The 19,703-nt window shown below is 50.6% G+C and overlaps 7 protein-coding genes across 7 annotated transcripts; 3 read left to right on the top strand and 4 right to left on the bottom strand.

The window, feature by feature from the left end:
• Positions 1–632: 632 nt before the first annotated feature.
• On the top strand, positions 633–2,860 carry PV06_09312 (woronin body major protein; the record flags this gene model as incomplete). The annotated part of the gene is made up of 3 exons (XM_016410749.1): positions 633–696; positions 1,117–1,456; positions 1,613–2,860. The coding sequence occupies 3 exons, from the start codon at positions 633–635 to the stop codon at positions 2,550–2,552; spliced, it is 1,344 nt and encodes a 447-aa protein (XP_016258556.1). The 3' UTR covers positions 2,553–2,860.
• Positions 2,857–4,994, bottom strand: PV06_09311 (uncharacterized protein). Its single transcript, XM_016410748.1, has 2 exons — positions 4,117–4,994; positions 2,857–4,056 (listed from the first exon to the last, which is right to left on the bottom strand). The coding sequence occupies exons 1-2, from the start codon at positions 4,307–4,309 to the stop codon at positions 3,542–3,544; spliced, it is 708 nt and encodes a 235-aa protein (XP_016258555.1). The 5' UTR covers positions 4,310–4,994; the 3' UTR covers positions 2,857–3,541.
• Positions 4,995–5,880: 886 nt separating this feature from the next.
• On the top strand, positions 5,881–6,792 carry PV06_09310 (uncharacterized protein; the record flags this gene model as incomplete). The annotated part of the gene is made up of 2 exons (XM_016410747.1): positions 5,881–6,333; positions 6,448–6,792. The coding sequence occupies 2 exons, from the start codon at positions 5,881–5,883 to the stop codon at positions 6,790–6,792; spliced, it is 798 nt and encodes a 265-aa protein (XP_016258554.1).
• A 219-nt stretch (positions 6,793–7,011) lies between these two features.
• On the bottom strand, positions 7,012–10,001 carry PV06_09309 (uncharacterized protein). Its single transcript, XM_016410746.1, has 2 exons — positions 7,559–10,001; positions 7,012–7,493 (listed from the first exon to the last, which is right to left on the bottom strand). The coding sequence occupies exons 1-2, from the start codon at positions 9,625–9,627 to the stop codon at positions 7,346–7,348; spliced, it is 2,217 nt and encodes a 738-aa protein (XP_016258553.1). The 5' UTR covers positions 9,628–10,001; the 3' UTR covers positions 7,012–7,345.
• A 608-nt stretch (positions 10,002–10,609) lies between these two features.
• On the bottom strand, positions 10,610–11,926 carry PV06_09308 (uncharacterized protein; the record flags this gene model as incomplete). The annotated part of the gene is made up of 1 exon (XM_016410745.1): positions 10,610–11,926. One exon carries the CDS (start codon positions 11,924–11,926, stop codon positions 10,610–10,612), a length of 1,317 nt encoding a protein of 438 aa, XP_016258552.1.
• Positions 11,927–12,177: 251 nt separating this feature from the next.
• On the bottom strand, positions 12,178–14,316 carry PV06_09307 (uncharacterized protein; the record flags this gene model as incomplete). The annotated part of the gene is made up of 1 exon (XM_016410744.1): positions 12,178–14,316. One exon carries the CDS (start codon positions 14,314–14,316, stop codon positions 12,331–12,333), a length of 1,986 nt encoding a protein of 661 aa, XP_016258551.1. The 3' UTR covers positions 12,178–12,330.
• Positions 14,317–14,616: 300 nt separating this feature from the next.
• PV06_09306 (uncharacterized protein) lies at positions 14,617–19,465 on the top strand. The gene is made up of 7 exons (XM_016410743.1): positions 14,617–14,754; positions 14,811–15,112; positions 15,188–15,223; positions 15,311–16,079; positions 16,131–17,724; positions 17,781–18,534; positions 18,582–19,465. The coding sequence occupies exons 2-7, from the start codon at positions 15,031–15,033 to the stop codon at positions 18,587–18,589; spliced, it is 3,243 nt and encodes a 1,080-aa protein (XP_016258550.1). The 5' UTR covers positions 14,617–14,754; positions 14,811–15,030; the 3' UTR covers positions 18,590–19,465.
• The last annotated feature ends 238 nt before the right edge of the window (positions 19,466–19,703 follow it).

The raw sequence follows: 19,703 nt of genomic DNA, 5'->3' as shown, positions 1-19,703 counted from the left end.
CGACAATCCTGGGCCAGCTGAAGACGTACAAGAGAGGCCTTTTGTACTGTACATGTCTGGCTGCTGCTCCATGACTGGATGAAGCCCTCACTTTTACTCCGTAAGCCACGCCTTGGTTTTGTTTTATGTCAAAGACTCTTTTCATGTGCAGATTTGGACAACGGAGGTGCGTTGCTGTGCTCCGCCTCGCTACGGGTTACAGAGATGTGATCAGGCAGCTGTATTGTAGGAAGTGGTGGTGGTGGATTGGCAACTGGACCAATCGATGAGATACACGATGCGTTCTCGAAAGTGTGACGAGTTCTTTGTGTCTTCTTATATACGGAGTACAGTGGTTTCTGTTTCCATGGAGGGCCCTCGATCTCCCTCTGTGCTCGGTAATGATGAAACAAAAATACGTGTATTGCATCAGCATCAGACTGCCAAAATAATAAATAATAAGTAATAAATAAATAACTTGTGTACTCGTGTCCTCGTCCTTTGAACCTCGGAACATGATGGGCATCGTCGAGAGACTACGGAATCCCGGATCCTTCGTAGTTTCTCCTCCTGAGACACACACTATTCCTTGTTGGTTGTTAGTGGCTGATATTGCCGGAGCAACAAGTCACTTTTTGATGTTTGTTGTTTCGATGGATCCATCACCATCACATTCTCTCCGGTCACTGACTGGTAATTCTAGTACTGGCGGGATACGTATGGACTTTTATTACCGAGTATACGAGTACCTAGGTACCGAGCTACCTAGGAACAGTACAGTACACTCGTCACCCCGTACGGAGTTATTACACGGTGTCGTCGTCGCCGTTGTTGTTGTTGTTGGCGGGTATTTTGTTTTGCTGACCCGAACGCTGGGCAGACCTGCATGTGTTGTTGAAATCACTCCCTTAAATTAGCATTGGCCTCTTTTTGAACCTTGCTTTCTCTCTTTCTTCTTCTTTTCCTCTCTTCTAATTCATTCCACATTGAAACGAACTGCGTCCCCCCCAGACCACCTGTTGTCCTGTTCCCAAGCGTGTGTGCATTGACTCCATTCTTCTCACTCCTCCACCATCTCCTTCTCCTTCTCCTTCTTCCTTCTTTCCTAAGAAGTCTCTTACTCTCGACTGCCGAAAGGTAACCCGAGAGTTCGAGACGCCTCTAGTCTGGTCAATCTGGACTTTGACGCCCGAGTCCCCATCCCCGTCAGTGTCTTCCCGTCTACGTACAGGAGTGACGCCCAAAATTCCACAGAGGAGACGTCTGCCACCTTTACAAAGGTAGAAGCGGACACCCGACAACAACCCTCGCGCGTCGGACGGGAAGATACTCGATTCTCCAGGGAAGAGCTCGACATCACCACCAGGGAATCCAACCGTCCACGCCGCGAGCAACAGGGAACCCGACGGGAAGAAGACGTCCGTATCTACGAGGAACGTGATCGAAGATACCCAGAAGTTGAACTCCGTCGAGAAAAGTATGTCGGATCCATTTTCCATGTCATGACCCCAACCGTGCACACCTCAAACCCCGAGGGTGCATGGACCATTCACCGCATTGACCTCGGCCCGGTCGATCAAAACGTGAAAGACAGAGAACCAGCTAACTAACATGACGCCCCGTGCTTTGTCAGGTATCGAGGACCCGCTGAGTTCACCCGCAACGTCGACGTTGACATAGACATCGACCGCCGCGAAACCAGAGACCACGTCGACGTCGGAAGGCAACAACAACAAGCCTACGACACCCGCGCCTACGAGACCCAACTCGACATCACCGAGCGAGACTATCGCCGCCGCCTCGACCCCACGTACGACGTCGAATACGAGCGCCGTCGACCCGTGCAGGCAGACGTCACCGTCCAGAAGGAACAAATCACCACCGAAGAAACACCCGGCAAGATGGGCTACTACGACGACGAAGGTCAGTACCACAGCTTCCGCCGCGGCGTGGAGCGCGCGGCCGACCGGATCATGCACCCCTTCTCGGGCGGCGGCCACCACCACCACCGCCACCACGACGAACGCGACGAGGTGGTCATCGGCGAGCGCGACGGCGGCCCCGCCGGCGGCTCCTCGTCGGGGCCGTCGCGCGAGCAGGTCCGGTACGTCGAGCCCCGGTTCGGCGGCAAGGGCGTGCCCATCCAGTGCCACTTCATCCGCATCGGCGACATCCTGCTGCTGCAGGGCCGGCCGTCGCAGGTCATCCGCATCAGCATGAGCAGCCAGACGGGCCAGTACCGCTACCTCGGCGTCGACCTCTTCACCCGCCAGCTGCACGAGGAGAGTTCGTTCATCAGCAACCCGGCCCCCAGCGTCGTCGTCCAGACCATGCTCGGCCCCGTCTTCAAGCAGTACCGCGTCCTGGACATCAGGCAGGACGGCCTGGTCGTCGCCATGACCGAGACCGGTGACGTCAAGCAGGGCCTGCCGGTCGTCGACCAGGGCGGCCTGTCCGCCAGGATCGAGCGCGCGTTCGGCGAGGGTTGCGGGAGCGTCAGGGTGCTCGTGATCAACGACGGCGGTCGGGAACTCGTGGTCGACATGAAGATCATTCACGGAAGCAGATTGTAGTCTACGCGGCAAGAGTAGTGTACGGAAGAAGCAGAAGAGGGGAAAGGGGGGTGTGTGAATGTAGTAGGAGTGGAAGAGATGTACGGGATATACACGTCGCGTATACTTGGGCAGTTGGATGGTTGTAGTTTGTCAGCAGGTGACGTGGTATTCTTACAGTGCCGGGGTGTTGCCCTGGCTTGATATTTGATCTAGGTAAAAAAGGGTGTTGGGAGGGGGGCAAGGGAGATATCATACTCTATACTCCGTACTCTCCACGCACATGTGTAGGCAATGTCTTTTAATCTTGACACTTGACTTGGGCAGTGAATAGGATACTCAGACAAATTTTTCGCAGTCCGTACGTAGGGGGTAGTCTGAAGAAATAATTGCACGGGGTGCATGTTCCCGTCTCTGCACGGATATGAACGACAAGAAACAAAGTATGGACATTGTCGAGATGGTATGTATGTGAGACAAGAAAAGGAACGACGACGCCGTAGTCCACCAGAAAAAAAAATAGCCGCTTCGGCAAAGGCAGATCAACTTACATCCCCCATACTCCTCAAGTCATCTCACTGCGACATACGGAAGTAGCTCCGCCAGATATAGGAACTGCGCGTTCCACATACCTCCACGCATCGCATCGCATCGCACCACAACACAACGAGGTGTCATTGCATCAACCTTCTATTGGCCCCTTTTTGACAGGACGAAAGGAAAAGGTTGCCGGTCGGATACGGCTGAGTCGTCCCGTAACCCGGGATTACCAAGGTCTGTATCTTTCGGATTGCGAATATCTCCATTTCGATCCTGTGTGGGTAAATGTTGTCCAACTTTGGAGTTTCTACATTCCACCACCACCACCACCACCTGGTGAGTCGAGTTTGGAACCTGGGGGTTATGAACGATCGTTTCGTTTGGGAAAGGTCTTCTCAACCACACGACTTGGGCGTTGTCTTTCTCATCGCAGCGGGCTCTCATCTTGTTTCTGGCATCCCAGATCATCTTCATAACGCCAAAAGTCCTAATGACACCACCAACGCTGTCGTCATGTAGCCGTAGCGATTCGTCGAAACAGAAACAAGTGCGTCACTCTGCAGATCCGTCGTCGTGAATACCAACGAGCTGGAGATTTGCGTCGAATTGAAGCAGTTACTGGCATTCACTTCAGGTACGTCCTCGGGTTCGGCAAAAGTGATGTCGACGCAGCTGTACAGAGCGGCACCATGGACGGCCGTTTCAATGACTTGAATGGTCGCATTGTCTCCGACTTGGACCGAAGTGTTGGCCGGAAGGGGGACCTGAGGGAGGCAAAACGTTCCTGGGTAAGGATCTTTCGTAGGACCGATGATCTGGATGCCGTTCACCATGACGTTGGACATGTTGGGGGGGATGGTGCCGAAGCCTAGGTTGATGTAGATAAAGGCAGTACCGTGGCCGGTGAACCAGCCCGGTTGGAATGAGACCGCGCCGCCTTTGACGGGCCATTTGGTGCGATTCGTGGATGTGGGCATACCGCCGCCTAGAACACAAAGAATGAGTCAGTGTTTTGATCTTCACCGCGGGTTTCCATTCAACGTACAAGGATATGACCATTGCATGCCGTACGGCCAAATATAATTGCCATCCAGAGGGGCAGTTTCCAGCCCGTTGGACTCTTGTACCGTTCCATTCGAATGTAAATTGTCTCCTCTCCAACCCGGGTATGTTATAACCACATGTCCGTAGGCAAGGGTGAGGTACGAGATGAGGACGAGTATCGATCTCGAAAGCATCCTGGCGGGAAGAAGTAGGAACTTTGCGGGTTCCCTCTGCTTGTGTAGGGAGTGATTTATGGGTGTGAGCAGAAGAAGATGGCACAATCAAGTGGTCTTCGGACGTGCGCAAAGGACAGCTCTCAGAGCCGTAGGGCGGAAGTCTGGTCGTCGACAAGAGAGAAAACAAAAGGTCTGGTCTGTATAGCCTTGAGAGGAATTAAGCAACAGGAGTTCTTGGTATGGGCCTCTTTCTGGTCGACGGAATGAAGGGCAGCAGGCAAAGAGAGGGGACAAAGACGATCAACCTGGGCCATTGCGGAGGGTTATACTCGGTAGATACGAATCAATTAATTAGTCCAACGACGCGGCGCCCAGAAATAAGACGCAGACGCCGTGACTGGACATTGCTCCGAGTGATACTGCTAGCGACGCATGCGCATGTTCGAACGGTGCGAAGGTGATGGGCAGTTTGATTCGAGATGGGAAAAGGTGAGCGTTCTCCCCTCCAGCGGCTGCGGTGTTGGTCAAGATGGTGTTGGAGGTCATGATTGGGTGCGGTCGGTGTCTAAGCGCTGACGCTGGCAGGGATCATGCATGACCATCACTTGTTACCCTCGTACGCCAATCAATCGGGTTGGAACAGAGAGACTAGGAGGATTTGGAGTAGAAAGAGTCCGAGAGTAGTACACTTGACAGAGGCATGTTGTGGTGATTGAAGAAATCGAACAAAGAGACAAAAGTGACTGACTGCCCGTTCTTTCTCAGAATCAGCCTCGGGCGGCTGCTAAGAGTGCTCGTACTCGTACTCGTACTCGTATTGGGGGTTTGTTTCCTTCTGTACAGAGCAGTCAATACTCTCGTGATAGTACTAGGTAAGATACTCCGTACTCGCCCTCACGTATTACAACAACTATCTTCGACTTCATCATTAATCAACATCATCGTTATCTATCCCTCATCCTCCCACTTAGACGAACCTCGATTCGTGACTCGTTGGTTTACTCATCGATGGTTGGTCCGTATCTCGGTCCCTGCTTTACTATACGACGTACATATATAGCGGGACCTCCAACCTCACTCCTCATTGCTCACACTTCGTCCTTTTTGTATACAAAACAAAAACAATTCAACCTTCCCAACCTAAATCCTTCTTCAATGATTCTCAACGGGTTGTAAAATCTCCTCGTTTCTATCCCCTCTAGCCCCATTACATCACAAATGCCCTGTGCTCGCTCTCTTCCCCATCAATTTCGTCCGCATTTTTGGCTCAACTAAGCCATTCATCCAACGACTGTCATGTACACGACTGCACTGTTGCCTTTTTCTGTCTCTATTACCAATACCAGATTATAAATCGAAAAGGTACTGGAGTTAAGGAAGAATGCAGTCGAAAAGGTAGGGAAGAAAGAAAAAAAAGAGGTACATAATCCTAAAATCCTTCAACAGAAGACTCCCTTTCTCTGCCTTTCAATCTTCTACAAGCACTCTCAAATATTCCACTATTTTTGTCATTTATCAGGTCTACCAATCCCTCTCTTTCTCTCTGTCTCTCTCTCACACACACACACACACACCCACTTAAAACAAAAATGCCATCGTACCTCATCACAGGCGCCAACCGTGGTTTGGGTTATGGATTCGTCCGACAGATTGTCCGACAGGACCCAAACAATCTGGTCGTTGGTCTCGTCCGGGACAAAGCCAGCGCCGACGCCAAACTGAGGAGTGATGGTCTCAAGAACGTTCACTTTGTTCAGGGTGACATTGCCGACTACGCCTCCCTCGTCAAGGCCCGAGAGGCCGTCTCCTCCATCACGGGCGGTAAACTGGACTACCTGATCAACAACGCCGCCTTGGTCTCCCGCGAGACCGAATCCGAAGGCATCGACGAATGGCTCGACGACGCTGGCATCGAAAAGATCAACAAGGACCTCAGGGATTCGTTCGACGTCAACGTCGTCGGCGTGGTCGACACGATCAATGTATTCCTCCCACTGATCAAGAAGGGGGGCGTGAAGAAGATTGTGGTCATTTCTTCAGGTGTAAGTTTTTGGACCTTTTTTTTCCTTTTCCCCCTGCCTCCCCCAGAAACACACATTTCCACGAAAACCAAGATCCTCGAGGCTTGACGCAAAACCCTAACGGTTGACAAATAGATGGCCGACCCCGACCTCGTCAACACCGGCAAGGTCCACACCGGCGCCGCCTACTCCATCTCCAAGGCCGCCGTCAACCTCGCCGTGGCAAAGTACAACTCCCGCCTGGCCGACCAGGGCATCCTCGTGTTTGCCATCTCCCCCGGCGTCGTGTCGACCTGGGACGAGGGCCAGGGGGAACCCGCCGCCGTCGACGGCCTCCGTCGATTGGTCCCCACGTGGCCGGGCCCGTTGACCCCGACCGAGTCGGCCGACGCCTGCCTCGAGGTCATTCACGACTTCGGCGTCGAAAAGGGCAACGGAGGTTCCTTCGTCAGCCACCACGGCAACAAGGAGTGGTTGTGAAGAAATTGATGTTTCCTCGGGAGGTGCTTAGGCTATACACGCAGCAGAAAGATGAAAACATAAAATGTCATGTGTATTTCCTCGAGGGAGTGATACACGGAGATGGAGGGATCTTGACTCGTCCCTTCAATCAATCTATTATGTCGAGACCACCAAGTAACACCCGAAGCATTACTTGGTTACTCAAGATATTTAGGATACAGACATAATATATCTGATTACGGGTCCAGAAGTACTAATAATTTGTATGTACCTCCAACTACCTAGTCATACGAAGGAGGTAGATTCTTTCCTTGTCCTCGTTCTCTCGCTCTCTCATCATCATACTGGGAATACACTCGACTCTACAGTACGTAGGTAGATAATCTCAACTCATCCACACTAATCTAAACCCCATGGCACAATAACTAAACTACCCACTAGGAAGGTGGTATTCATGCCAGCCATAATATCATAATCACTATACAATACATCCCAGACACTCTAGGTGGTGGCTCATATACTTTTTCATGCTCAAGGATAATGCAAACACCATTACGGAGTAAAGGGTACATCATGATCCCACCGTTTGACCGTTACAGTCTGGAATCTTCAAGCCAGGCTTGAGGTTTCTTCCTGGATCCATGAGGCCCCATTTGTCCTCCCATTCTTTCCCAGGGGTATTGTAAATGACTTTCCAAGGCTCATCAAATGCTTCAAACCTAGAATAAAAGTTAGAACCAACAAACACTCACATTCATACACCCATCACACCAGACAGACTTACCAAAAATAATCCGTGCCGTTAGACAAGGCTTGACACACCCAGTCGTTCATAAAGGTATTCATGCCATCAACCCCGGCAACAGACCCGCTTTGCCCGGGTGAACAATCACCATCCGATCCACCACAGTCCGTCCCTCCACCACTGGGCCATCCGGTCTCACTGATCAATTGTTTCACGTTTGGAAGACTTTCAGTCAAGATCACATCGTGGTTCTGCCAGAAATCATACGTCCAACCAGCCGCGACCTCAGCAGTGACCCCAGCAAAGAAGGGATGGATGTTGGACATGACATAATCCACAACTTGTACAAGTTGTGCGTTCCAGTTGTCACCCAGGTCCGAGGTGGCAATGGGCAGATCGTATCCATTGCTCTTGAATTTCGACCTGACATCGGTCAAGATATCGATCAATTCTTGCTCCGACTGTGATTTGTCTTCTCCCGCACGGTACAATGCTTCATTGCCGACGATAACGCCTTTGAACACTGAGAGGTCCTTGGTGTTTGATAGGATCTTGTACATCTGATCAATCTGTCGATCGGTCGTGGTTTGATTGGTATCTATCCAAACTCCCATCCAGACTTTCATGTCCGTCAATTCCAAACGATCGATTGCATGCAACACCATCTCGGTCTGGTTGCAATCTGTGCCATAGAGACGCACAACATTCGTCAGCTGAGAGAGCACCGCCATGTCTCGGGTGACGTTGTTTTGCGAAGGCGGATATGTGTAGCACAACGGGTACTGAGTGCCCCAGGGTGTATAATCCATGCCTGGGAAAACCTTGTGAAGATTCTTGTTGTTCATAAGCGCCTGGATTTCAGACGAGCCTTTGCCCAAGTCACCATTGTTTGCCGTATCCGAGGAAGCATTGTTGGTATCGTCGCTAGAGGAACCAGAACCACCGTCAGAATTGCGTGTCCCAAGAACGCCGCCGACAATGGCACCAACGATTGCGAGGACAACAAACAATCCAATGCCAATTCCCACCCACCGTCGCATTTTCCGCTTGCCGTGGGTCTGTTGTGCTAGCCAGTCACTCTTCTCGGCTTTTGTGCCATTTCCAACAGGATCGTATGAACCACTAGAAGCCACATTCTTGACCCTGCGCCCAAACAGACCACTCAAGACTCCAACAGTCCCGGAACCAGCTGCAGCTGCAGCGCCTGCATTGCCAGCTCCTTTTGGCCGACTTGGCGTCTGCTGGGCATGGGAGAACTCTTCATCCCCGTCGTCGAGAATGTTGTTGGGGTTGATATGCGCTTGGTTCATGATATTGGCTGAACTTACTGAGGGATTGTACGGGGTCTGGTAGGGGGAGTCTTGGTAACCTGAGTAGGACATAGGCCGGTTGAGACCTCCGTTGTAATCGTCGAGTGGAATGCTTCTGCCAGAAAAGGCTGAAGATCTTGGACCAGGTGAGCCATTTGGAGGGGTAGCGGCTCCCGCTGCCAGAGCAAAGGAAGAGCCATATGAGTTCCGCGAAGGCAGGTGCGATGGAGGCAAGTCTTGCTGATACGGGCTAGGGTCTCGACCATAAGCTGAACTGTAGGGAGCGTAGGACTGAGGTAACGATCGCATGGCCTCTACGCCGCTTTCTCTGGAATGAATATCTGCAACACCTCTTGCTACTGTGTCCAATCCCCCTCCTGCCGCTTGTTCTCCGTAATTGTCCGCTCCCGTGGTGACGTCTGAGTAGGGTCGGTAGGATTGTGAATAGCCAGGGGTCTCTCTGGGCAATCGGGTCGGACTGGTTCTGTGAGGTGGAGGAGGCGGTGCGGGCAATTCATCGAAATCTACGTCTCGGGATTGAGTTCTGGTGGGAGTAGAATCGCCCAGAAGGTGAGTGTCTTGAGGGATGGGTCGTCTTCGTGGTGAGGTTGAGGGAGAGGAGCGTTCTGGCAAACGCTGGGGTGATGGGGGCGCATAGTCGGGCGGAGGAGATGTGATATTTCTGGAATGGTCGTCCTGGTAGGCATGAGGCTGATATGGCTGGGGCTGTTGCCCTTGCATTTCTAAATTGTCCTGGTCGTCATTGTGTTCAAAGGAAAATGTCCTGCCGTTGGACATTGTGTTCTCGCTGCCACTTCCCGTTGCGGCACGGACCCTGGCTTGGTGTGCAAGTTTAAAAAGAGTGAATGTAGATTGGATTCAGCGATCGTCTGGATTGTGCGACAATGACAATTCCAATTGAGGAGGAAGCGAATGTGAGGGTCCTGGACAGAAAGGGAGTGTCAACGGCCCCTCGACAGTGCAGTGTGCAGAGACTGCATGGGCGGGATGATGGTATTCTTAGAGGGGGGCGCAGCCTAATGGGAATGGGCGCAGCTGAAGTCGAGATGAAACAAAGTGATCGGATAGTCACTCAAAGGTGCGAATGAAGGCAGTGAGCGTAAGATCAGGACATTCGTACTGTACAGCAAAGAGAAACGGAAAAGGCAGAAGACACCAACACCATTGTCTGTTACTACGCACCTTGATTCATGCGTGATAAACTTGGATCGGAGGATCCTGTTGCTAGTGAGACAACGCTGCCGCTAAACGGACCGCCAATCGCGTGCACGAAGAGGGACCGGGGTATGACAGATGCCCGGACTGCCCCCTGTATCAATTGGTTCCTGCGCAGCGGGTAGAATAAGTTACTCGTTGAATACCTTATCATTGCAGTCTGTCTCTAAGGGTAAAGGTCCGAATCTCTGTATTGACTCAAATAGTACATCTAAACATATCAGTGTTGACGGCGCGGCCCATTGTGTCTATTTGTATCTCAAACGCGTGGGAGTCTGTGCATGCAGAGCCTCGGAATAATGAGTATCCGAATTGGATGTCTAGTAGCTGCCACCTTATTGACCTGGGATACACTGAACATTGAGCCTCCCTTGCAACCACATCTACACATCCCACGCCGAGAATGACTATGACAGCATGCTCTGTTCGCCAGGGGCCCCTCACAATTTCCTCCGTCCTCATGAAAAATCTTCAGAATGTACCATGTGTTGAGCGCCGTTAGACAAGCACACCCCAGCTCTCGAAATCTCATCACTCGGACATATCAACCCATATGAACAGCCTCGTCCTGCGTCTTCGCCACTGCTTTATTTTCACTGGCTTCTTCTGCCTTGACAGATTGCAGATCTCCAACAGCAGAGCCCTCGGTCCTCATATCGTCATTGCCCTGGAGAGGGTGCATCCATTCCTCTTTAGCATCACCACTGGCCGATGTCATATCAGATCGCTTCGGTGCCGTTGCCTTGGGTAGACGTAAAGGTGTATCAACAAGAGGTTTGTGGCGTTTGCTAGAACGGATATCCTCATCGCTTGACAGATCGTCCTCTTCATTGCTGGAATTGATTGATGCGTTTGTGCTTCCTTCAGCTTCGGACTCGGAGTCATCACCAGGAGGCATCTTGATTCGCTTCAAGGGACTAGAACTAAGACCACTGCTAAGAGAGCTTCCTGATGTCCGTCGTCGTTGTGTGATGGGCTCACCGTCAGGAGTAGCTAAGTTGAGATTCACCAGCTTGGGAAGATCCAGAGCTTGAATGACGAATTTGGCGTAAAACTCGTCATCCGGATCGTATTGCTTATAGGTCATGAATTTGACGTGCTTGAGTTGTGTCGAGCTCTTACTAGTGGTGATAGATGGAGTATTGTGGTTCGGTCGGATATCGTTTTCGGTTTCCTCCGTTTGGTGCCAGCCAGATGCGTAAGGCGACTCGTCCAACACGATGCAACGCCGAATTATCACCACAATCTGGCCCCCTGGAGCAGTATGTTTCATGCTTGCCGTTAATTTCAAAGCAGTGGTGATCTCGTCGATTTCGTAGTCGGTCGACTCGTTGGAATGTCGAGCGTTAACCAAAAGGCCCATGTTCGATAACATGGCTTCAATGCCTCTTTCAGTAAACTTCCAGGGCTTGACCACGACATTGAAGCCTTCACCGTCCTTCAATCTTTCAACACAATGGCGACCCTTCACGATGATACTCTGCTGGTCTGGATTGAGGAGTTGTGCGAAATCAGCTCGTTGTTGACCATTGACATGGATCAGGACCCCAAATTTGAAAGGTGGTTTCTCGTGGGGCTTGTGCTCAATCAACTTGACACCTGCTTCGTTGACGCTGTCGAGAGGGTTTCGGAAGATGGGGCGCAGCTCACAGCGAGGCTTGCTGTCAGGATTTGGGTTGAGGTTGTCATAGGCAGAGCCGAAGTCGATCTTGATATGGAAATGTTCTCCATCCCTAGCAAGGACTTTGCTGCTGATGACTCGGCCTCGTGATGGCGTGCCTATGCTCTGGTTGCCAAATTCGACATAGTCTTTTCCGGCTGTCGTGGCCAAAGTCACCCTGAACCCATGTGCTTCCGGCATGTTTGAGGTTCTGTTAGGAAAAGAAGCTGGGATATGTTGAGAGAATGGATTTCTGCGACAAGACGATCGATAGCTTTGAGTGTGTTCTCTCGACAGGAAGCAAGAGAGCGTGGTTTATGATTTAAATGTAAATGTTGCTGTTTCACCCTGATTACTGCAGGGTCCGTTTCGTGCTAAGTGATGTCCTCTTTCAAAAGCATTGCTGCCTTGTGAGAGTAGCTAGTCCTCGAACAAAGGCAGACGAAGTGATACTTCACTCAATAGATAAGGCGGCGCTTTGTCTTGCAGTCGAATGTCATCGGCCAATCACGCTTTCAGACTACAAGGATCGACTGCCTCGGGAGACTTACATGTGTCTTGCAAGCTGTTCTCTAGAAGTGAATTATGTCGAGCCTGACTGTTCCTCATGATTTAGGCACCGCAATCTCATATCCAAGCAGAACTTCAGTCGTTGCACCTTCCCAACCTCGATTACCGCCCGCTGAGAGCATGAAGCGACATGCCGGATCAAGATAAAGATGTGATATTGTGCCAGTTCGATGCCCCGGGACAATCAGGAACGGGACAGCTGATCGCTGACCCTGAGATTCTTTCAGGTCGTACAACCGAAGGATATCGTGTGAAGCACACATAAGATGACGTCCATTCGGCATAGCCTTAACTGATGTGACGGCTCCACTGCCGTTGGGAAATCGAAATACTCGCTCTGGTGCTTTCAGCCCTTTACGCAGATCATACTCTTCCACCGTGTTGTTACGTCGACCCGCGTAAATGCAATTACCATCAACAGACCAACAAGCACTGAGACACCAAGGTGGTGTATTCCTAGGAAGGATTCGTGCCACTGGTTTGGGTTGTCGGCGATCATAGACACGGATGGCGCCGTCAATGGAGGTTGCCAAAAAGGTTGAATCTGAGGTTGGAGGACCTTCGGGATCTTGTGTAGAGGCTTGCTCATCAGCTTGCTTCTCCATGTCGTCCGTGTGCGGCAAGCCATTCGCAAGAGGCTGTTCGTGAGTATTCGGAACCCCGTTGGTCATCGCTTCAGACGTTTCATTGAGATCCGAAGTCGGCTCTGGTGCTGGCAATGGGTCGGCAGGTGGCTCCGTGGCATCTGGCATTTCATGGTCGACCAATTCTTCTGGTCGTGGTTCACTTGCCATCGCCCGACTCATCTCGTCGTCTGCATCAACAAATGCGTCGGTCAAATCACCTCCGTTTCCCATTACTGCCGTCGCACCGTCTCCAAAGAGGTCATCATCACCATCACCGAACAACGAGTCGGGTGTGGCAACGCTTGGTTGCTCTTGGTTATCTTGACTCGGGAGCTGTTCGCTCTTGACACCATTGGTCTTGATGTCTGTGGAAGAAAGCGTGCCATTCGGGACGATGATTTCGCCTGATTCAGCAGGAACCGCCACCGAAGACATAGGGCGTGGTTCAATTGCTGAAATTTGACTAGCACTCGCAGCAAAGGTCGTCCGAACTTGCCCAGTCTCCAAGTCCCAGTCAAGTACGGTCTTATCCCAACTTCCAGAAAGTAAACTTCTCTCGTCAGAGGATAGCGTTAGGACAGAGACGGCAGATGTGTGATTTTTGAGGAGCACGACCTCTCTGCCTTCATCGTGTCTGACGGACTGTAATCGGATGGGACCTGAAGCTGTCCCTGAAAGTAGCCAGAGACCCTGACTGTGGCAAGCTAAGGAGTACACCGGAGACAGAACCTGAGTAGTTTGAGGCCTGGCATCCCAGTTTTCCCAGTATGACATAAGTACTCCTGCTTTGACAACGCTATCGACGAAAGGATGCCGCTGGGCCACTGTAAGGGCTAATTTGAAGTTGACCGAGTCGACCCAATTGTATTTTCGAATATATCCATCAGAGCCACCGCTGAACACCCACCGCATATCGCCTGTAGCGCAAACGGCGTTGATCGAAGTGCTCTGTGGGGCAGCTATTGTCGGCACGATATCATAGGTAGTTGCGTCGAGGTATTCTGGTGATATTTTGGCCCGGGCAGCAGCTTCCCGAGCTTCATCAGCCTGCATGCCGAAAGACTGTTGGCCTTCTTGTGTGGCAGACGGTTCACCTGGGGCGTCTTCATTGTCTGATTTTTGACTACCCCCAGATTGACTCCCTGCTTCATCGTCGTCGTCGCCGTCACCATCCCCCTCTCCCTCTCCCTCTCCATCCCCCTCACCCTCATCTTCTCCTTCGCCATCATCCGCATCGCCATCTACGTCACCGTCGCCTTCTTGATCACCTTCTCCGTCACCATCGTTATCAGGATCGGCTTCGTCGAGATCCTGCATGGTCTCGTCATTATCGTTATCATTATCATTATCGAAGTCGTCCTGGGACCTATCATCATCTTCATCAAAGACCGGCATCTTGACTAATCAAAATAGAGTAACCAAAAGCCCACGCCATGTAACAGAAGTGAAAGGGACTCGAGGGAGACAACGCACACGTCCGAATCGAAGTGTTTTCTTGGTCTGTGATTGGCACTTTGAGGGCGCTTTGCCTGTTGTGTATTAGCGTATTCCATGTCGGCCACGACAGAAAGAATCTTGTCAGACGTGTATTTACATACATGGGAGCTCTGGAAACTGTGGTGTTGTCAGTCAGACTGGATTTGTTCCTTCCTGGTGCCAGAGTCCTTTCATCTCTCTGTATCATCAGTTTAATATTGAACTTCTCACCAGTTCTACTCACCTCCAGAAAGCACAATTATCTGTATAACCAAATGATCATGCTTTGAACCTTATGTTCCTGTCTTATGCATTTAATGAGCGATTGAGTCAAACTTTCATGAGCATTGCAATGTGGTACGCATTCTCACTATAACCAAGATCTCACAAAGACATTAACCAGGACTGGACAGCAAACATTGTTGAATTCCAAGACATTAAGACATCCGTTCAATACCATCTAAGACTATTCTGTCACCCTATGCCAAGATACAGGCAATCGCTGCCTCAGGATGTTGCGTTGACGCAAGTTCTGCTCTGGCTTAATGAGGGCCTTTTTGCTTTACTTGAGTTTCATATTTCACGCCATCTTCTCCCTTGAGCAAATCGCCTCACTTTCTCAAACAGAGGAGGATGAGTCACAATATGGCTTGGGATCGAGTTGGTCGTTCGAGAGGCCAGCGTGGCCGGGGCACAGGTGCTGGAGTATCAAATCGTAAGTCGAAATATTTCGCTTATTTCTGTCTCTTTATTCTCCTCTCATAGTATGTGACTAAAGTTGAGGCTTCAGGCGACTATCGAGAACCAGATTCTTTCGACAACGGCGGTAAGCATCCCCTGTCTGACTCATACTTTATGTCTCCTTTGGACACTAAGCTAGACCACGGTCAAAAGGAAGGCTGACTTTTCTCAGATATGAATGTTAATCTCCCTGAACGGTTTCGTGGCGGCGGCCCTAGGCGCAACTATCAGACCTCAGCAATACCAACAAGTTCCAGCCCCAGCACGGAATTTGATTTGACCTTGAATCTCGGCGTTCGTGAATATTGTAATAAGCAGGACGATATCAAGGCCACCTCGGAACAAGACGACTGGCTTTCAATGCCCGAGTTTCCTACCACGGAGGAACTGCTTAGCGATGGTCCCCTGCTCCTTGCCAACAAGATCAAAAGACCTTACAAGAGCAAAGAGAAGTATTTGAAGATTCATTATGATCTGCAGCGAGAAGATGCTATTGGCAGCTTGAGAGATGCTCTACAAGAGTTCCGCTCTGATCCCACGACGAATGACACGCCTGAGTTCTCCGTCTATGATCAGGTCTACATCATCGGTTTCACCTTTCCTCGGCGAAGTCTGGCCGTACGTGTTCGGTTCTCAACTCGACGAGCTGGCAAGCGTATCAAATGGTCCACAAGCAAGAGATTGGTCTCGGGATCGATCGTTGTTCTGATGCGCGCAAAAGACAAGCAAGTTGATCTATCTCGTCTAATAGTCGCTGTTGTGACGGCAAGACCTCTTTCCGGTGTTGAGGCTGACATTCCCGAAGTTGACCTGTCCTTCACTAATCCCGCGGCGATAGAAATTGACCCCCAAGAAGAATGGATCATGCTAGAGTCGAAGCAAGGCTATTACGAAGCCTATCGGCACACTCTGAGAGCGCTTCAGAAACTAAGTCAAGAAACGTGAGTTGCAACCGAACATTACGCTTTTGGTCTACTAAGAATCGTGAATAGGTTTCCCTTGGCTGACCATATTTGCAAATTGGAGCCATCCGTCGATGCGCCTGCGTATCTCCAACAGAACCCTATCATTGACCTCAGTACAGCCGCAAAGACTGAAAAGAAGGACTACGAAAAGGTCAACGTCCTTCAACAATGGCCGATTGCTCCAAGAGACTCGCTGGATGACACACAATGGGACGCCCTTCGAGAGTTGCTCACGAGGCGACTTGCTATCATTCAGGGCCCTCCTGGTACCGGAAAAACGTACGTGTCGAAAGTTGCCGTGGAAATCTTGCTACGCAATCGAAAGAGAGATGACCCGCCAATTATTATTGCCGCGCAGACGAATCATGCACTGGATCAGCTTCTAGGACATATTTCACTCTTCGAGCCTAACTACGTCCGTCTTGGAGGCAGAAGCACAAACCCAGAAGTCAAGCAACGTGCTCTGTTCCTAATCCGGCAGAAAGATCGCATCAAGCTGGTTCCTGGGGGTCTCTTGGGCCGCGCTAACACTCTCCTGTCGAAGCAGTCAAAACTTATGATTGAGATTCTTGAACCTTTTACCAATCCTGGATCGGATCCTTATTCGACTGCGCAGAAATCTGGTCCCAAAATACTTCGAGAACTTGACGCTTTGACTGAAGCTCAAGCCAAGTCTTTAGAAGATGGTGCAATGCGGTGGGTTTCCGCAAGTGACGGCATGAACGGCCCGATTAGACTTTGGCTTGATAGAGCTCTGATTCCCTTTGAAGTCAAGTACGCCAAAGAAGACTACGGTTTCCAAGAGGAAGATGAGGATCTTGAAGTCGAACAACTGAGAGAGAATGAGGACTCGCATGGCGTCAATGACGAAGAAGATATCGAGCTTCTCAAGGGTCCGTGGGCCAATATTTCCGAGAAGTACGGCGTCCGCCCTGCCTCCTCGAACGACATCGCCAGAGCCACCAGACTATTAGATACAGTCTCAGATCTATGGCAAGTTCCAGACCACTTACGTGGTCCCATGTTCTCAGTCATTCAGAGTAGAGCCAAAGCCAACATGGTCAATCGATTCCGCGAAGCTGCAGCGATCTACGAGAAGTTGATCCGCGACAACCAGATCGGAAAATGGGAGCAAGATTGCGTCTACCTGAAACGAGCACCCATCATCGGCCTGACTACGACTGGTCTTAGCAAATACCGTGGCCTCATTTCATCACTAAAGCCTAAAATCATACTGATCGAGGAAGCGGCCGAAGTCCTTGAGGCGCCTGTTACCGCGGCTTGCATTGAATCACTAGAGCATTTGATCCTAGTCGGTGATCATCAACAGCTTCAGGGGCACTGCAGTCTCATGGAACTGGAGAATGATCCATTCTACCTGAACGTGTCACTATTTGAGAGACTTGTCAGCAACAATATGCCCTACAAGACTCTTCTCCAACAACGAAGAATGGAACCCGAATTCCGACGCCTCATCTCTGATCTCTATCCTAAGCTAACTGACCACACCAGTGTACTTGATCGGACTCCTCAAACCTGGGGTATGGGCTCTCTCAAGTCATTCTTTTTTGATCACAGATGGTCGGAGTACAAAGACGACTCACTCTCAACCTACAACGAAGTACGTCCGGCTTCAAGTCCCACAATGGTAGTGTAAGATTTGCTGACAAAAAGCAGGAAGAGGCAAGATTCATTGCCGGGTTCTTTCGTCACTTGAACAAGAACGGCATCGAACCACAACAGATCACCGTGCTAACCTTTTACAACGGTCAACGAAAGAAACTCCTCAAAGAATTGCGACGAACGACAGACATCACAGCTGGATACCTTCAAGTCAAGACGGTGGATGGTTACCAAGGAGAGGAGAACGATATTGTAATATTGTCACTCACGCGGAGTAACGATGATGGCAAGATTGGTTTCCTCGCTAACATCAATCGTGTCTGTGTGGCCTTGTCCCGGGCTAAATTGGGATTTTATATGTTTGGCAACTCTCATGCGCTGATGACGGGTAGTGACCTATGGTACAACGTCATCAAGCGAATGGAAAACGCCAATCGAAAGGGAGCTGTCTTGCCGGTACAGTGCAAGACCCACCAGGAAACTGCCTGCATTCAGTATCCCCAAGAGTGGGAAGAGACCGATGGCGGCTGCTTCAAGGTCTGTCAAGAGAGACTCAACTGTGGTCATAGTTGTCCATTGCGTTGCCATCCCTTTTCCCACGACAAATTCAGATGCCCGTCGCCATGCGAAAGAGAACTACCATGCGGTCATGCATGCGAACACCTCTGTTTCGAGCCATGTTGTTGTTCTTGCGACGAGTTCGCCAAGTATCAGGCCGAGAGAGTTCAAGAGAATTGGATCGAACAAGATGTGGAAGGCATCAAGAAAGGAGTGCAGGAGGCCCGAATGTCTTGGGGGTTAGCAAATGGTCAGAGTATTCCCTTTCATGGCAGCAACATTCACTCACGGCCGCAGGTCCCTAAACCGCGCAACTTTGGACCATCGTATCGTGACGCAGTTGTTGACTCTGTTGGGGATGAAATTATTGTTCGCAAGTCTCCCGGAGAGCCGGCGATTGACTCCAAGCAGAGTGGCAGTATGGTGAACCCGTGCAATAACAAACCGACGCGCACCGTCGACACGCATCGATTGTCTCCGGAGAAGCAGCAGCAGCAGGATCAAATGGTTCGATGGGCTAATTTTGCTAAGGGCGGAGTAGAAACGGACGATCGACGACTGGTTGATCTATTCGATCCACGACCTCGATCAAATTCAAAAACGAATGCTGCGCAAGAGGATGCAGCTGAACAATCTGGTACAAAGGTGCTGTATCCGAGCACGAATGCCACGATCATCGCACAGGAGACGATCAAGAGCTTACCGGACGGTCGCAATAGATTCTCGCATCATTATCAACCACAGGCTTCACGAGGTCGAAGCTTTCCGACTACGCAGGCCGAGAATGTACAAGTCAGCAAGGTTACAAGCCGAGAGGTACTGGAAGAGGACGGTGAGACTGGAGGTCGCAAAGGTCCACGATCAGTGTCGAATGGTGGCAGTGTCAAGAATGGCAAGGTCAATGATAATTTGATTGATCTTGAGGAGCTCGATTTTTATTATCGTGGATGAGAGAGGGGTCTCTTGCATGGGATGAGAGAAGTCGAGGGGTCTTCGCATCCACGAATGCGAGAAGTTCAAGGTCGTACAAAGGTCGTTCGTGGATGAGAAAAGTTGAGACTCTTGAGAGGTCATGGAGACGAGACTGAACGTATCGATACGTTTTGGTTCGTCACTTTGTCTTGTTCGTGGACTCGAGTATTCAAGTAGCCCAATTCGAGAATACTTTGCTCGAGATAAATCGACAGCATAACCACTTTTCCCATGAAACAGGGAAAGCCAGAACCTGTGATGGTTGATTCTGGAGGTCAGAAACCAAAACAAACAAACAAAACCACCAAATATTACCCGAGAGGGGACTTTCGATCCAAAAGCGCGTTGGTGGTGACGGGGAGGGAATACGAGCGCTTTGCAAAAACTGTCTGACTCGTCTATACTTATTACGCCCGCCGCTATCTTCCTCTGGTCACCTTTTTTAGT

Source organism: Exophiala oligosperma, assembly GCF_000835515.1.
Source record: "Exophiala oligosperma strain CBS 72588 unplaced genomic scaffold supercont1.10, whole genome shotgun sequence".
NCBI lineage: Eukaryota > Fungi > Ascomycota > Eurotiomycetes > Chaetothyriales > Herpotrichiellaceae > Exophiala > Exophiala oligosperma.
The sequence above is the reverse complement of the archived record's forward strand: the minus strand, read 5'-3'. Positions and strand labels throughout refer to the sequence as shown.

Coding starts and splice junctions, on each gene's coding strand:
- PV06_09311 (XM_016410748.1), bottom strand. CDS start 4,309: ATGCTTTCGAGATCGATACTCGTCCTCATCTCGTACCTCACCCTTGCC. Junction 4,057..4,116: donor CATGCAATGGTCATATCCTT/GTACGTTGAATG, acceptor TTTGTGTTCTAG/GCGGCGGTATGCCCACATCC.
- PV06_09309 (XM_016410746.1), bottom strand. CDS start 9,627: ATGTCCAACGGCAGGACATTTTCCTTTGAACACAATGACGACCAGGAC. Junction 7,494..7,558: donor AACGGCACGGATTATTTTTG/GTAAGTCTGTCT, acceptor CTTTTATTCTAG/GTTTGAAGCATTTGATGAGC.
- PV06_09306 (XM_016410743.1), top strand. CDS start 15,031: ATGAGTCACAATATGGCTTGGGATCGAGTTGGTCGTTCGAGAGGCCAG. Junction 15,113..15,187: donor AGGTGCTGGAGTATCAAATC/GTAAGTCGAAAT, acceptor TTGAGGCTTCAG/GCGACTATCGAGAACCAGAT. Junction 16,080..16,130: donor CAGAAACTAAGTCAAGAAAC/GTGAGTTGCAAC, acceptor AATCGTGAATAG/GTTTCCCTTGGCTGACCATA.